Source organism: Serinus canaria, chromosome 21, assembly GCF_022539315.1.
Source record: "Serinus canaria isolate serCan28SL12 chromosome 21, serCan2020, whole genome shotgun sequence".
NCBI lineage: Eukaryota > Metazoa > Chordata > Aves > Passeriformes > Fringillidae > Serinus > Serinus canaria.
In genome coordinates, this window is record NC_066334.1 from 1972239 (window position 1) to 1988026 (window position 15788).

Sequence of the window (15788 nt, forward strand, 5' to 3'; positions counted from 1 at the left end):
AGAACAATCCCCCTTTTCTTTAGGGAAATCCCCATCACTTTTCCAACTGAAGAAACATGGATATAATAATTCAAAAGTAAGTCAAAGGTTTGATGTTCTGTGAATGGAAGAATGATGGAAGAGTTAATTATAGCTGCTGTGTCACCCAGTTATAGCTCACAGCACAATCAAAATAAAGCATCTGACAGGGAATTATGTGGAGTCTTGAGCAGCAAAATACAACTCTTTTTCAGCTTTAAAAATATACAGATCTGAAGCCTGAAAGCTGCTCAAGGACAAGTTCCCAGAATATTAAAATGAGAATATGGCTTTGCTTTTCCCTGTGAGTAATTTTGAAAACAGCCACCCGTTGCCAACGCAGAAAATAAGTTATTAAAAATTCTTCTGGCAAAAGTGGGTTCATAAAGCTTTTACAATGAGCTAGGGCAATTTTAACATGGGAACCTAATAGGATAAAACAACAGCTCTGATAATCTCCTCCTTAAAAGTATTCCAAGTATCAATAGGTTTCGGGGCAGGTCAAAAATGGCACAAAAATAGCTCTATAACTTCATTTTGGGCTTCGCTAGCAGCATTAAACCCGGGGTGATTTTTTCCAGAAGCAGAGCGTGCTCTGGCACTCAGCCTTTTCCCAACACGGGAGAACCTGCTCTTCCACATCGCTGTGAAGTCAGCGGAGCAGAATGCCAGCACGCCGAGGAACTAATCTCCGGAGCTGTCACAACACACGCGCAGCGCCGGGAGGGAGCTGGGAACCAACGCTCCTCCGCGCTGCTCCTGGAACGTGGCATCACTGGGGAACGCTCTGAGCACTTAACCAGCATTTCAGATGTTCTTTTGTCCAGCCCAGATACTTCTAAAATCAGTTCCACTCTACGGCATCACAGCACTGAAGAAAATTTATTCTTGAATTTTACTGTCGGCAAAATCATACGGGAAAATTGATCAATAAGAGAGATTGTTCTTAATTAAACAAGGGGTGGACATAAAATCTTTCTTTTACACATGCACTTTACTACAGGTGTTTACAAGACCTTTTAAAACACTTATTGGCATTCCATAATTACCTACGAGTATATAAGGATGTGTGTTCTTACTCACACTATTCATGTGTCCATTTTTTATCGATCATGATAAAATCTATTAATAACTTACAATATTTATCTGTGTATCTATATTCCATTAATCAAGATTAAATTTGTTCATAATCCAACCTAAATTTTATCCACATGAGCTGATTCCAAAAGACTCAACATGTAATAATCCAGCCATGAGATTCAGACTCAAATACATCTGGTTTCATGGAATATCCTGTGTTGGAAGGGACCCACAAAGATGATGGGGCCCCATTCCTGGTCTCAGTATATTGCAGCTCACTTAGCACACAGAATTTTCCTTTGCTCAGTTCTAAATGCAAAGATGACATTTCAAATCCTGGTATCCCACAAACCACTCCTCGTTTCCAGAGAAATGTCTCATTTTCAGGCAATTACAGTTTGCAGGCCTAGTGGTGATGAAGTTACGCTGGGTTTAGGTGTGAGAAATGAAAGCACCGAGCAGAGAACACAAAGCCAGCTGTGCTTTGTTCCCACAGAAGGAGATAAAAGAGAGGCTCCAAGCCCCTGGATGGAACGGGAGACCTGCTGTTTCCCGTCAATGGCAGCGGTGCTGAATCAAGGGATCTCACAACCTGCCCTGCACCCTCCTGCAATTTTAAAATGTGGCACAATTGTCATTTCTGCCTGTTGATTTATTTGAGAGCGGTGAGTCAGCTGCAGGCTGGGGACTCCCCACGAGCGGCAGACGGGAAACAAAGCTGGAAGCACGGCTGGAAACATGGCAGCCGCCGTGGAGGATAAAGCAGAGCGAAGCTTTAACATCCTGTGGGTGCTGAGCTGCCAATGCAGGTTTAAAAAAGCAAAGCAAAACCAACCTGCTGTTGCCCAGAAAAGCTGTGATTGCCTAGTCCCTGGAAGTGTCCAAGACCAGGTGGGACAGGGCTTGGAGTAACCTGAGGCAGGGGTGGAATGAGATGGGTTTTAAGGCGCCTTCCAACCCAAACCATTCCATGATTCTGTCATTCCATGATTCTAACTTCTATAGCTGGAGCAAGTTAAAAACAAAGCCACCTAAAAACAGTTTAAAACCTTTGCATTTTTCATGCCAAATTTCAGCTGTGAAAAATGTAAAAATTAATACTTTAATTTTTTTTTTATAGCTGCCTTCAGAAACTCTTTCACCAGACCTGGTGAAGCATCCAGGATTTTTTACTTTTACAGGAAATATGCAGAATGATCACTTTTTCCCTGCCAAAATTAACTTGAAATCAGGAACTCTGCCCGGCTCAGCTCGACGCAACACCCTGTCTGAATAATCTCAGAGTGAAGATTATCTCCTAGAAAGATCTACTGAGGACAGGCTCCATCCCTGCTGACGGCGGGTTATTCTCACGGCTGATGTCAGCACCAGATTCCCAAGCCGGGTCAGGAAATCCAAAGTTAACGTACAGTCATCTCTGAACAGAAGAACAGGAACCCTTGGGTTTTCTCCCAGTCCCTCCCTTTCCAGATCCAAGTCAAGTCACCACAGATGATCTCCATGCACAGAACACCAGCAGCGGCAGTGCTGTATGATCAGCTCTATCCAGAAGACACACTCCTTGGGATACTTTATAGGCTTTGGAAAAAAACCCTGCCGGTTAGATTTCCTCGACCTGGGAAAAGAACACTAGAAAATTGCTCCAAGTTTCCTGAATGTTGGGAATAAAAAGAATTAAAAAGACCTGATTACTGCCAGCCAACACCCACAAAAAACTGACGGCAACTGCTTAAAATAAAAGCTTAAAAAACGCACTGTATTCCATTCTAGCAATGGACTAAAGGATCTTCGCCTATAAAACATTTCGACTTCTGGATGGAAAACTATACATTGGAGCAATATATGCACAAGGCTATTACAGACTGGTATTTCTGACCTACTGATAACTATTACATGAACCTAAGAAGATATTTAACAAGAATTTCCCCAGTTCTCTGCACACATGAAGTCAAAAATGCACATCAAATCACACTTTCCTTCCTAAGGACAGCAGTTGGCTGTTCCCACAAAACTCCTGACACCACCCTGTTAATCCAACAATCCAGGTGGCTGATCTGCCACACTCAAGCAGCAATCATAGAATCCAGAAGGGGACCCTAGAGATCATCTCATTCCAACACCCTGCCACAGGCAGGAATAACCACAACGAAAATTACAGAGGTCTGGGCACACCAACCTTAACTCCTTATCAGACTCCAGCACTGACCTAAATATCCAAGCAAGCAGCAGGCATTTGTTCTGTACACATGACACGTCCCACGCCAGGGCATTTGTATGGGAAAAAAAACATTTCACACACCTGCGGAAATAAATACGAGGGGTTTTTCCCTCCTTCAAAGGAGTTGTTGAACCTGAAGTTGAAGACGTCAGAAAACCCAGTCCAACCTCTGAGGTTGGTTTGTATGAAGAGATCAAGAGGAAACGAGCCGTCGCCGCATTTTGCCAACTGCAGGCGGGCGCTGAAGGGGTTTAGCCCACACAGAGAAACCACGAAGAACCTGAACCCAGTTCCTCCATGTGCAAACAAGGCTCTCCACTGGAAATATGGATATCAGAGGAAGGGCAGAGAAAGCCACCTAAACATTCCCTCAGTGTAATTACCCTGTGCCCATTACCCTTGCCTCGGCCCCTTTGGAGCAAAGCTCGCGGGGATGTGATTATGTGACATTCTTGGCACCCGTTCAAGCTGCTGAGAACTCACCACCCAAGGAACTCTGGTTTGTGCATGTCACACACTCTGCAGTATTTAACAGCACTCAGCTATGATACAACAATCCACTGAGAGGGGGGAAAGGCCAGTGCTGCATGGAAACCGAAACAGGCACAAAAAGCATGCAGCAGATAAAACCAGCATTTACAACTCTGGAGACTAATGAAACAAGGACATCCTCCTTCCCTTAACTTTTTCTGCTTTACCACGCCCACAGAGGAGACTACAATGATCTCCTGCTGGGCTGGAATCCTAAATTCAAAGAAATGAAATTAAACTATGTTCAAGGTCCATGGGTAAGCAACACAACTGTGACAACTCAATGTCCTTTACATCACCAACTAACACACACTGTTGCTGTATTTATTTCAGTCTCTGACCAGCAAGTTTTTGAAGACACAGCCTCCAGGTACTATTTACCATATATTTATCCTAAGCCAAGTGAGTGGCTTATTAACATTCCATTTGCATGTCTGTGACAGGCCATGTATAAATATATACAAATATATTTACGTAAGTTATTTTGTCCTGATGTCTGACACCTGATCTTTGATGAAAGTCTGAAATGAATCATGGAGAAGATGGGAGATGTTGCTCAGTAGGATGGACTACTCCCACCCCCAGAACCACCTTCCCTGGCAGACCTCAAGAGTTTTCAGACAGCCTTGGGCTCCTTTTAATTCTTCCCTGCAACTAAATAACCCACTATGACTGTTAAAAATATGTATGTTTATATTAATCTCTGTCTGGCTGAGGACATGGTGCCCAACCCACAGTCGGTGTTGTCACCTCACTCCTTGACCTACGTCCCCCTGTCCTTGGGCTTGAACTTTGTGCACCAAGAATTAAAAACACTAACCCGGGGGAAAAGAAGTGTTGGTTACAAACACACTGGCCTATCTCTGGAGCAAAGACCTGACTCAGCACTGAGAACAACATCTTCTCACTGCTGGGAAGAAGCTGCTCAATCCCTGCACTCCCCACACTGGCAGGTGGATGTGGATGGGTTTGGTGTTGAATTTGGGAGCAGCTGGAGTTACCTCCCTGCCCAGCCAATGCCTCTTTGAACCATGGATGCTCCCTGGGAACAGTGGGATTGCTCATGCTCCAAAAGAAACCCTGGGAAGCTGAAGGAAATGCTTTCTCAGCAAACGGCCACGGTGACGGAGCTCGGTGCTGGGAAAGATAAAAGTCATCGAGGCCTTGAGGGTGAAGTACAAAGCAGCTCCTCAGCTCTGCTTTCCCACAATTAAACTTCCACCGATGCAAAGAGGGAAGAAAGAGGGTGGGTGTGAGAATGGGTGAGCAGGATGAGCCTCTGTTTAACATCACCTTCACAGAGCAAAGCCCTGGGTCAAGATCCCTCGTGAGAATTCCTGCTGCAGCCACCCAGAACTCCCACCTTCTCCAGCCATGCTCCAAATTATTCCAAGCACTGCCAGCACATGCCTGAGGAAGAGCTGCTGCTCCAGGCCTGGATCAGGCAAAAGCTGGTCAATTGCAGAGTAATTGTGTTAAAGGGAAGAGCTTTTGCCACCTATCTGCTGATGATCTAAATTAGTATTTTGTAACTGACACTTCAGAGCACACGAAACCTTTGGACAAAAGCTGTATTTTAGTACCAGGTTCATGGGAGGCTGTCTTAACGTCCACTGCAGATGGAAAAGGAAGGTATGAAGAGGCCAAGGCTTTGCCCAAGGTCATTCCATGAATCACAGAGGGAACAGCCTAAGGAATTTGATCTCCTGGCTCACAGGTGGCCAAGCCATTTCAAAATACCAAGAAAACAGCACAGAATCATTTAAGCTGAAAGAGAGCTCCACGATCATCAAGCCCAATATTTAAAGGCAGTTTCCTCAACAACAGCACTGCTTTCATGAAGGGACCTACTCGGCATCCTAGGAAAAAACACCAAACTCCACTCCAAGTGCTGCCTATGAGCCAGGAGAGTCAAATGCCATTGAAAATGTAACCCCCACTGCATCCAAGTAGGCTACTATGCATTTACTCAAGGAGCAAAAAGTAACCTCTTCTGCCTTATGAGCCCTGTCAAATGAATTCCTGGGAATAAACACTTCTAAGTACAATTTTAAAACCATTTGGCATTGACTAAGTGTTGAGCACTGGGCATCTTTCAGAAGAAAAGCCTTTTTCAGACATATGCCAGAACAAAATAAAACCCGTAGCACTGATTCACCTCCAGGTTACTGCAGTTACTTTTTAACATAAAGCTGCCAGAAGATCACAGCAAAGAGCCCCATCGAATTAATTCTGTCTTCATGTTTTAGAAAAGCATCACACCTTGCCTTAAAAAAACCAAGCCAGGCACTATTTGCATGCACTGCCTCCTCTCAACCCAAGGCATGGGGTTTTTTTAGCAATACACAAAACACCATTTGTTGAAATTCCTGATTTGGAGCAGTTTTGAAATGGTGCATCCTCTCCTATAAACAGAATTGTTCCTGGGATGGGAGCTGCAATGGAAGGCATGCCAAGATACACAGCTGAGCTACAATGCTGCTTAAGTAAATTTGGGAACATGCAAAGCTTAATATAGAAATTCCCTTTATGGCAGATAACGCCATGGAAGTTCAGTACTTCTAAAAATGGTCACTATTGTCCAAAGAAAGAAATCCAAATGGAGATGGTCAGAGCAACCCTAGCTCACCATTCAAAATAAATCCATTTATCAAGGGTGTTTTTCAAAGAGAATTTCTATTCCCTTACATCTTAGAATCATAAAATACTCCTTCTGATCTAAGATTCTAAAAGAATCTTCTACAGCCTTTCAAAGAAACTCCAAAGAGATGAAGGGAAGAATAATTTTGGAGGCTTTTTTTTTTAATGCCCCCTTTTAGACCGACAACAGTGACTGGAGGAATCACAGGAGAGCTCTGTAAAACCAGAATGGGAGCTGCTCTTCTGGAGTAAAGGACTACTTAAAATGGAAGGCCTGGGGAAAAAAAAAAAAAGTAATTTCTGTGATCTCAGGCAGCATAAATTATAGAGAGAAGACATTTGATGAGTTCTATGCTAAGGATTAATTTGCCATTTAAAAAATGCAGGGAACAGATGGATCTCTTGGCTAGGACTATATTTGGGAATTACTTCATTTTGCTGCCCACATGCAAATAAAAATACAACTAAAAGTAGAACTTTTTGTGAGCTTTCACATGGGTAGAAAACACTGAAGTAATGAAAATAAAACTAAAAAGAAAATGTCTGTATGAAATAGGTAAAGTGCCACAGCACCTATTGCGGATCTGCAGTAGGCTGCAGGAGATAATGTGATTTTACCTTGTTGAACAACTATAGAAAGTAATGCCAGGTTTGAAGAGCAAATCTGAGAGAAAAACAACTCCAAACCAGTCCAGCAAAACTCGTATCATATGACAGTGTTTGCCACTTAAGAGTAACTTCTGAGAAAGCACCTTGCTGTAATTTAATTCCATGGAATTTGTTTGTTACGATTTAGCAATTACATCTCCACACATGGTTAGAAGTCCAGGGATTCTCTTTCCCAAAAGCCTGGGCCAGTTCAAGCGCACTTACCAGGGATCACAAAGCAGGATGAGAACTTAAATTTGTGAGAAAAATGCATAAGTAGGGGAAAATCCAGAAGAAAATGTATTACACCTCCCTGGACCGAGTACAGCCCTGGCCTCCACCCCACATGGCAGCGGCTGGGGAAGGAGGAGCAGCACGAGGCAATCCCGCTGGCACAGTGAGAGGACTGGACAGAAGAAAAGTCCTCTGAGGAATTCCCACAGGCAAAGCCTGTGCGCTTCCCTTATGGGAGCCAGTGCTTTCAAACCCCCAAACCATGGCAGCCACATGTACAGGGTAATTAAGCACCTTCCTTCTTTCCATGTGATTTCCCCAAGTTTGAGAGAAACTACATATTAAAAAGCAAACCCAACATCAACTCCTGAGACAGCTCTTAGAGACCATCTCTGTTTCTCCTCTAGCAACAAAATGAGCCTTTCTCCTCCCTCTCTCCATCTCAGAAACAAACAAACAAAGTGAAAACTTCACCCAGCAAAGCCCCGACCGACCGGCGCAGGACGTCCTCGGCGTATTCCCAGGATCCAGAACCGGGATAAGCACAGCTCCGCGTGCCTTTAGAAAACAAAGAGGAACAGAAAATCTGTACTAACCCGACAGCTTCCTTTCTGCGACTATTCATCCTTCACAATCCAACAGGACACACCAGCCAGTAAACAAACATGGAAGGGAGGGACCAACTTCAAAGCAAGTGTGTAAATCTTACATAATTTGAGGGTTTGAGATCTTGCAGCAACCTCTTACCCAACGAGGTGTCAGATGATCCAAGGAGGTCAGACCTGTAGCAGCCACAGTAAGTAGGACACTGCATCTCACTCTGCCCAGCCCGGCACCATTTGTCCACAGGGACCTGGGGCCAGGCATTCTTGGGAATTCACTTTCAGGAGGAGAACAGTGCCTTTCTTTACGTGTTATCATGCCAGAAAAGCTCTCTACTCTCAAATGGATGAAAGATAATAAATACATGAATGCCCTTAGAGCCGGGATCTGCTGGAGATGTGTCTGAATTATTTTTTATTTTTAAACTGTTTTATAAGGTTCTCGTATTTTTGCCCAGGTATAAAACCAATGATTTCTGGACATCTGCAGAGAACACCCCACAACCATGGAAGAAATGAGGATACAGGCCTGAAAACCACTTCCCTCTCGTAAAAAGGATTCTCTAAGAGGTACTTTTCCTGCCATCCTGGATTTCTAGTGTCTTCTAGCCAAAACTATTGCTTTGAGCTAAATAAAGCAACTGAGCACTGAAGCCCAGACATTTCTCAAAGAGAAGGAATTAAAAGGCTCCACATCTCGCTTCTCCAGACAGCAGAATGCACTCATGGCTGGAAGGACCAGGAAACAAAGGACCAGGTCCCCTTTGTTATGGGCCACTTGCGAGGAGGGATCACAGAGAAGTCCTGTTTCTTAATGCCAAAGCTATATTTGTTCTTATATTAGGCACTTAATGAATAATCATGCAAAGACTTTATTCACACAGCATCTACACAGTGCACATCTCCCTGCTCCTCCTTTTGGAAGCTCAGCTTCCCTTCAAGATTTAAACAAAATTTGGACCACATCCCAACACATATAAATTTTTTCTCCTCTACAGAACACATCGAAGCCCTCACCTCTCTCCCAAGCCCGTGATTTTCCACTCAAGAGCCACACTGCCTTCTCTCCGAGCAGCATTAGGAGCTGACTGCAAGGATCTGCAGTGGGATCCCTAATCTCCTGCTAAGAAGCTTTTGCACTTAAACCTTTGATGCCATCATTAGTGGTTTCGGCACTCGCGACGTCACAGCCAGACTGCGCTCGATGCCAGGACGAAGAGGGCAAAGCTAAGAGCATCAGGTACATGGTTAATTCAATGGGTAAAGATTAGGGGATGATACTATTTTTTATTTTTTCCCAAATAAGGCTTATTTACTACTAATTCCCATCCCTGTGACCTTATTTGAGTACAACATGTTCCACCTGAGATTGTAAAGTTAACGCCCAAGTCGCATCGCTACGCCTGGAGGAGACCTGCTCTCCCAGCCCTAAGGTTTTACAGGGAAGGTTCTCCTTTATCCACACCTCTGGCAGAGGCACAAACATCCTCTTTGGGGGAAAAAAAAACCAAAACCAAACCAATAAATCACTGTATTTGCAAGTTTGAAGGGACGTGGTGTCTAGGCTCTAAGTGAAACATGTATGGCTGAGCCCACACAGTGGCTGGATTTTTCCTTTCATCACTGTAATGACTGGTATTTTTTTCAAGAAGCGTTCAATACAGCTCTACTGCTATTCACCCCTCCATGTGAATATTCCTCAGAAATTATTAAACTGCCCTTTATTCCAAAGGTCTGTGCAAGGGGGATGCTTTCCCCCAGCTCTGGCGCCTGTGTCTCCATCTGAGCTGACTCCACCATCGCTGCAGATAAGCATTTCCAGGCTACGATCCTCTAATCTATTTTAGCCATGACTCACATCCGACCAGTGTGTCTCCCAAAGAAAGGCGAATCTGGACTGCTGGTGCAGAGGGAGGCAGCCACCACAGCCCACGGCACCACACGTTTCCCTGTTTTCCTTGGCTTTCTCGGGGCTGGTTTCCCCTTACTCTCCCAGCGTGCAGCAGGAAGAGAACACATTTCTCTTCCTGCCTCCAGGATCCCTCAGACTAAGCCTGGCTTTTGAGCAGTAACACGGGCAGCTTCAACTTCCCTGACCTCAGCTAATTCTTTCCTTCCCTCAGCCTACTCAAGATGATTAAGCAAAATACTTGGAAGGAAATCAAAGCCTTAAAAATGCAATTAGAAGTGACCATTTTGTTAATATGCATACGCATAACCCCAAAGTCAAACCCAATCCAACAGCACCTGACCTTTGGGAAAACAGCAATTTTTAGCAGCTCTCATGGACTTAAGGAGCAGCCCAAAGTCTCCCACAAGGCTGGTGGGAGCAGTGCTGTCCACATAGCTCAGGTTTTTCCCACTATTCCTAAAAAAGGAGGTTAAGAAGACATGAAATTGCGAATTCTCACACCAGAAACTGGCTCCCACAGACCTACAGCTGTCCAGGGGTGACTTAAAAATATAATTTTTAACACACATCCTTCCACACAACCAGCTCTTTCTCCCCCCACTGAGGAAAAGGCAAGTTCACTGGAGGGTCTAGAATCAGTTGTCACAAATTTTCATATTCTCCTTCTCCAGCAAAGATTCTGATCTCATTGCAAGAAACCTTTAAAGCATTGAAATAATAATAATAATCTCTTTAACAACAATAAAGTCATTTGAAATTATCAAAATAGCTATCATAGTAATAAAACAGAAATATTTTTCTGGGGCAATTTCCACTTCACCCATCCAAAGCATTATATATTTTTAAGACTCCTTTCCTGCAATTAATTTGAAATATTTTTTTTCCTCTGCCTGTAAAGAATCAAATGCACTTTGAGAAGGCAGCAGTTGAGCTTCTGGGCCCTGACACAGAAACAAAGGCTGACAGCCCAGATTTAGATAAACACCTACTTCTGCACATTTAGGAAGAGGCTTAATTGCTTTGTCACTTAGAGCCAGCAATTACCAACTATTACTGGGAGTGCGGCGATGGTGGGGGGTATTAATTGCAGCCAAATGTCCACTCTTTTTGGGCAGCTCATGCCAAGAAAATTAAACACTAAATAAAAAAGAAATTAAACCCCCTCTTCGTTATAACGTTTTAAAGTATTTTATTGTCTATTTATATGTAAGGGGGGGAGGTGGGGATGGGTTCTCCCAGAGGGGCCAACAAAGATAGAATTTCTATTTTATTTTGAAATTGTGTCAAATCACGGCAGAGATGGCATTAGGATGTTGGGGCAGGCTCCAAAACTGCCCTTTTGGGGCGATTTTTGGGGCCGATTCCTCCAGCGAGGAAACCAGTGCTTAACTTCTAGAGCAAGAAGAGCATTTAAGGTTTAAAACAAATAAATAAACAACCTTAAATAGGTTGAGAGGAAAAGAGGGTGGTTCTCCCCACTCAGAGCCGGCTCTGACACATGACACAGCCGCTGCTATTTCATTCCTCTGCGCTGTGTGAAGGGAAAACTTTCTCGCACGAGCGAGAGCTGCTCCACTGCTGAGGTGGGGGAGGGATTCTATATATTTTTTTTTTAATTTAAAAGCCTTTTTTTTTTTTTTTTTTTTTTTTTTTTGTGGCAATGGCGGTGTTTTTCCGCGGGGCTCGGGCGGCCCCGCCCGGGGGGCGGCGCGGCAGCCCCGGCCGGCTCCCGCCGGCTCAGACCGGTTCTCAGCGCAAACAACCGCCCCCCAGCCGCCGGGGCACCGCGGCGGCAAACCCGCACTTTTCCTCCAGAAACACCCGCTTTCCCCCCACAAAACAGCCGCTTCTCCCTCAGAAACACCCGCTCTCCCCGCCCCCCCCCAGAAACAACCGGGTGAGGCGACTCCGCGGCCGTGCCGCCATTACAGCGGCGGGCGCGCTCCGCCGGCTGTGAGGCGAGAGAAAGCGGCGGGGTTTCGGAGCGAGATAGAAATCTTATTATGCAACGCACATTTTTAATAGATTATTGCCGAGTCCAGGGCTGAGGTAATGCGGGCTGTCAGCAGCTGGGGCGAGAGGCTGAGGGACAAGCGGGCTGCGGCCGCTCCCTGCCAAGGGCGCCGAGGCACCATTTCTTCACCATCCGTGAGGAGAACTTTGATATATTACGTTTGGGTTTTTTTTTTTCCTTTCCCCAGAAGGATCTATTTATGTGATTACACATGCACAGGTACGTCTTTTTCGGCATATCTCGAGTATAAAGGTTTCCTTTCTGTATTATAATCTCTCCAAAGCCATCTGAAAACGTTCTGCCTGTGCTCGATCTCAAGAAACCCGATACAGTCCCAAGGGTAAAAAAAAAACACGTTTAAAGGAGGGTCTCGGTTATATTTAGCTGAGCAGCAGCACAGGCTGACACGAGCAGAAACACAAGGAAGAACAAAGTGAAAACGCTCGACAGTTGTTAACAAAAACCTGCGAGTATCTGAGGTGGACTTTTTTTCTAAATTTTCCTTTCCCTAATTCACATTTTGCCGCGCAGAGAGAACATTAAAGCAGCACATGGGTTTATGTGAACAAAAGGTAAGGATGAGGTGTTTAACCTGACTCTTGACAGGATTTACTGTTGCCTTTGTGTAATGGAAAAGGCCTCCTACTCTAAGAAATTCTTTCATTTTCTTTGATAAATCTTAACCTAATTTTTTTCCCATACAAACACAAGCCTGCTCAACCCTGTCGTTCTACCAGAAGAGATTAAAAATTTTCAGCTCGTCTCAACAATACCAAATGTATGTAGAATTATTTAACCTCGACAAAAGCATCTCACAGATGCTTCAATAAAGACTAAACAGCTACATTTAACCTCATTGTTCCTGATTTTTCATCTGTCCTCAGCACAGGCATCTCCAAACCCACTCAAAATCCCAAATCCCAGCTAAATCAGTGATTCATCACTTCTGGCAGCAACCGACACGGGAAGGAGGAGATGAAGACAATGGTAGAGAAAGGTTTGCATTATGTAATGAAACTAAAACTCACTTTTTTCTACTTTCACTTCAGTTGTTGAAACAGGGTAGGAAAGTCCCTGACTAAATAAAATACACAGGAGGTTTCAGGGAGCCTGTTTTTCCCATGATTAAAATTCTCTTGGCAGTATTTTTCATCAGTTTATTTCAATATTAAGACACACACATATTCCATTCCAATGGTAATTCCTTGCTCCAGAAAGAATTTCATCACAGAGAAATCTAAAATTAAAACCAATCTCTAATTACCTTATGCCTTGCCCACTTGTCACGAGAACTTTAAATACAGCTATCAGAATTACAAAAAAATTTTCCCTTTTCAAATATCTGTAAGTGCAACTACTTCCTGTTTCTTGATTTCAAGAAGACTGGAATAACTGTGCTCACATAGATCTTGCTGAATATAAAACCAGTGTTGTATCTAAGCTGAAAATGCTCTTTTAGTTTCCCAATATCTATTTCATATTACAAGCTATAGAGAAATAGTCATCTAAGTAATTATTCACTGAACTCCAGCATCCTGGAGATGAGACAACCAAATAAACACTCTTAAAAATAAATTAAAGGTGACTACATTGCATATTATAGGAAATTATTCATTTAACTGGTAAATCCCCCAGCATCCTCCACGTCAGATAACTGAATAAACACTCTTAAAAAATAAATTAAAGGCCAAGGGAAACCTCGGGCTGCATATCTGCAGATGGAACACACGGGGTGTTCACGCTTTCACAGCCTGAACATCACCTACAGGAAATCAAACACTTCTGCCTGAGTTTTTGAAAATGAATTCAAACCCCATCCCAACAAGGATTTTAGGAGCGAAACACTGCTCTCAGCACTGGGTGGTTCAGCACACTGCTGCAGCAAAGCTTTAGGAATAATCACTAACACATGGAGCAGCAAGAGATGTGTCAGGCCATCTGACGTTACAAAACTGAATCAAAAAGCCCAGAAATTATTTTTAGTGCATGAGAGCACCTCAACAAGCAGCAGAAAAGAGCTTTTGCTACAAAAGAAAAAACCTAAAAGCAGGGGGGGATGTTTCCAGGAGGTTGGGCAGGGCACAAACAAAATCTTCTTTGCTTCTTATGGGATCACCCAGCTTCCATCCAGAGCCAGCTTCTTCCATGACACAGTTCAGAAAATATGTTTGCTAATGTATCATTTGTGGTGTGTGTCTGAATCACCAGAATGGATGTGGCATCCAACCTTCTGGTTGTGGCAAATTATCATTTTCAAGGGCTTTTTTATTCTTTCAAGGTGATAAAAGAATTCCACCAACCCTTTTTCACTATACAGGTGGGAAATGAACAATCTTACACTAAGAAGACTTCAAAACACAAATTTCTCCTCAAATCCACGCAGGAACCATCCACATCCACCAGCTTCCTCACCTCGGCAGGCAACTTCTGAGAGGCCACAAAACACCCCAAATAAAGCCTGGCTTCAGAGAATACTGGTTATTTTGAATGTGTTCTTTCTGGTTTTAGTTTCTAAATTATTCCTTGCAGCACCATTACCTCCAAAGGCCTCCAAATAGCAATTTAAAGCCAAGTTTAGTGGTGATCCAACACAACAAACTCTGAACCTTGACAAGATAAAGGCGTTTGGGGGTTGTTTTTTAATTTTTAAGCAAGCAGCATTTCTTCAGTATTGTCACAGAAAATCAGCTCCATTTAATCAGCGCTATGTACTTCACATGTTCTTGAAAACCAGAAGCAAGGAAACCCAGACTTCTCCTTCACCACCTTTCTGCTTTTTCCCAGCTCCTGAAGGACAGTGCACAGCATGAAGTTCCCACCAGAGCTGAACACCCACCATGTGCCCTAAACACCCTCCAGGGCAGGGAACACAACTCTGCCAGCTGAGACCAAGAGGACCAGACCTGAGTGACCAAATTCGTAAATTTCAGAAGAATGCAGTGTCATAAAGACCTTAATAATACCATGGCCTCTCAAAATTGGCCATTTCCACTTTTAAAAAAGCTGTAAGAGAATCTCTGGCTTGCTGAAATCCTCGAGACCATGGAAACTGCAGGCAATAATTATTCTCCAGACAAAAGAAACTGGATATATCACACAGCAAGTGGGAGCACCAAACCAGGGAAAAGGGGGTGAGGCAGCTTTTGCTCACCAACAGCGTATGAGGGGCTTAATATTTACATGGCTACATTTCAACTGTGTTGAAAATCAAACACTTGTGCTTTGAAAGACTTCAAGGCCAGGTGGAGTTTTGCTTCCCAAAGTAAAGAGAGGGTTAAATGCTTATTATTATCTAGCTGATTGCTAAGAAACATGTAAAACTCTTTTCTGATCCTTCAAAATTAAATATACAATCCACCAGATTCTATTACTTGCTCGACTGAGTTTGATTTTATTGTATTAATAAGAAAGAAATGTTTTATTTCCTCCCAGAGTATCGTCTACTTTTCCATTACTACAGCTAGAGATTGCCAAGAAAATGAAATGCTCAAGCACAGCAGACTCTGCTTTTCTTCTCATTAAATCTTAAAACTTGGCTCCAGTGGGATCATATTTAGTCCTCTCAAATTCAGAACAGGATTTCATCCTGCCTCAACATCCCAACAATGACATTTTATAAATATTACGAGTTTCTTGGACGCCTTTCTCATTCCACAAGGAGCAGAGAAGCACCAGTAGAGACTTTTTCTTCTTCCTCTTCTCGAGATTTTTTTTTTAACCTTAAATGTAACCAGTCCTTCATTCAATCCATTTTCTCTAGGATTTTTCTGAGACCTCTGGAAGTCTCACAGATTTTTCTAAGCTGTAATAAGTGTGAAAAATCTTTGACAAAGTATTGTCTTTATTAAAGCATTAAGCTCTCATTGAGAGAGGTGTTGGAAATAAATAAGT

At 43.3% G+C, this 15788-nt stretch overlaps 1 protein-coding gene and 1 long non-coding RNA gene across 10 annotated transcripts in view; one reads left to right on the forward strand and one right to left on the reverse strand.

Annotated features, from left to right (window-relative positions):
• The window catches only part of SPEN (spen family transcriptional repressor), a 66097-nt gene that overhangs the window by 26695 nt on the left and 23614 nt on the right, over positions 1-15788 (reverse strand). For 2 of the 6 annotated variants that reach the window (XM_030231473.2, XM_030231472.2), the window contains exon 1: positions 7966-8009. The exons of the other annotated variants lie outside the window; for them this stretch is intronic. In XM_030231473.2, coding sequence (XP_030087333.1) covers positions 7966-7994 — 29 coding nt within the window. In that variant the 5' untranslated portion in view covers positions 7995-8009. Of the gene's footprint in view, positions 1-7965; positions 8010-15788 lie in introns of those variants that run through there. 6 annotated transcript variants of the gene reach the window in all.
• On the forward strand, positions 8055-15264 carry LOC103820876 (uncharacterized). Of its 4 annotated transcripts, XR_007779235.1 has the most exons (6): positions 8055-8541; positions 8970-12116; positions 12429-12469; positions 12609-12675; positions 12782-12894; positions 14215-15264. It is a non-coding gene; the product is annotated as an uncharacterized LOC103820876 (long non-coding RNA). The 4 variants fall into 4 exon arrangements; XR_003945155.2 differs by lacking the exon at positions 12429-12469; XR_007779236.1 differs by lacking the exon at positions 12429-12469 and having other exon boundaries at positions 12787-12894.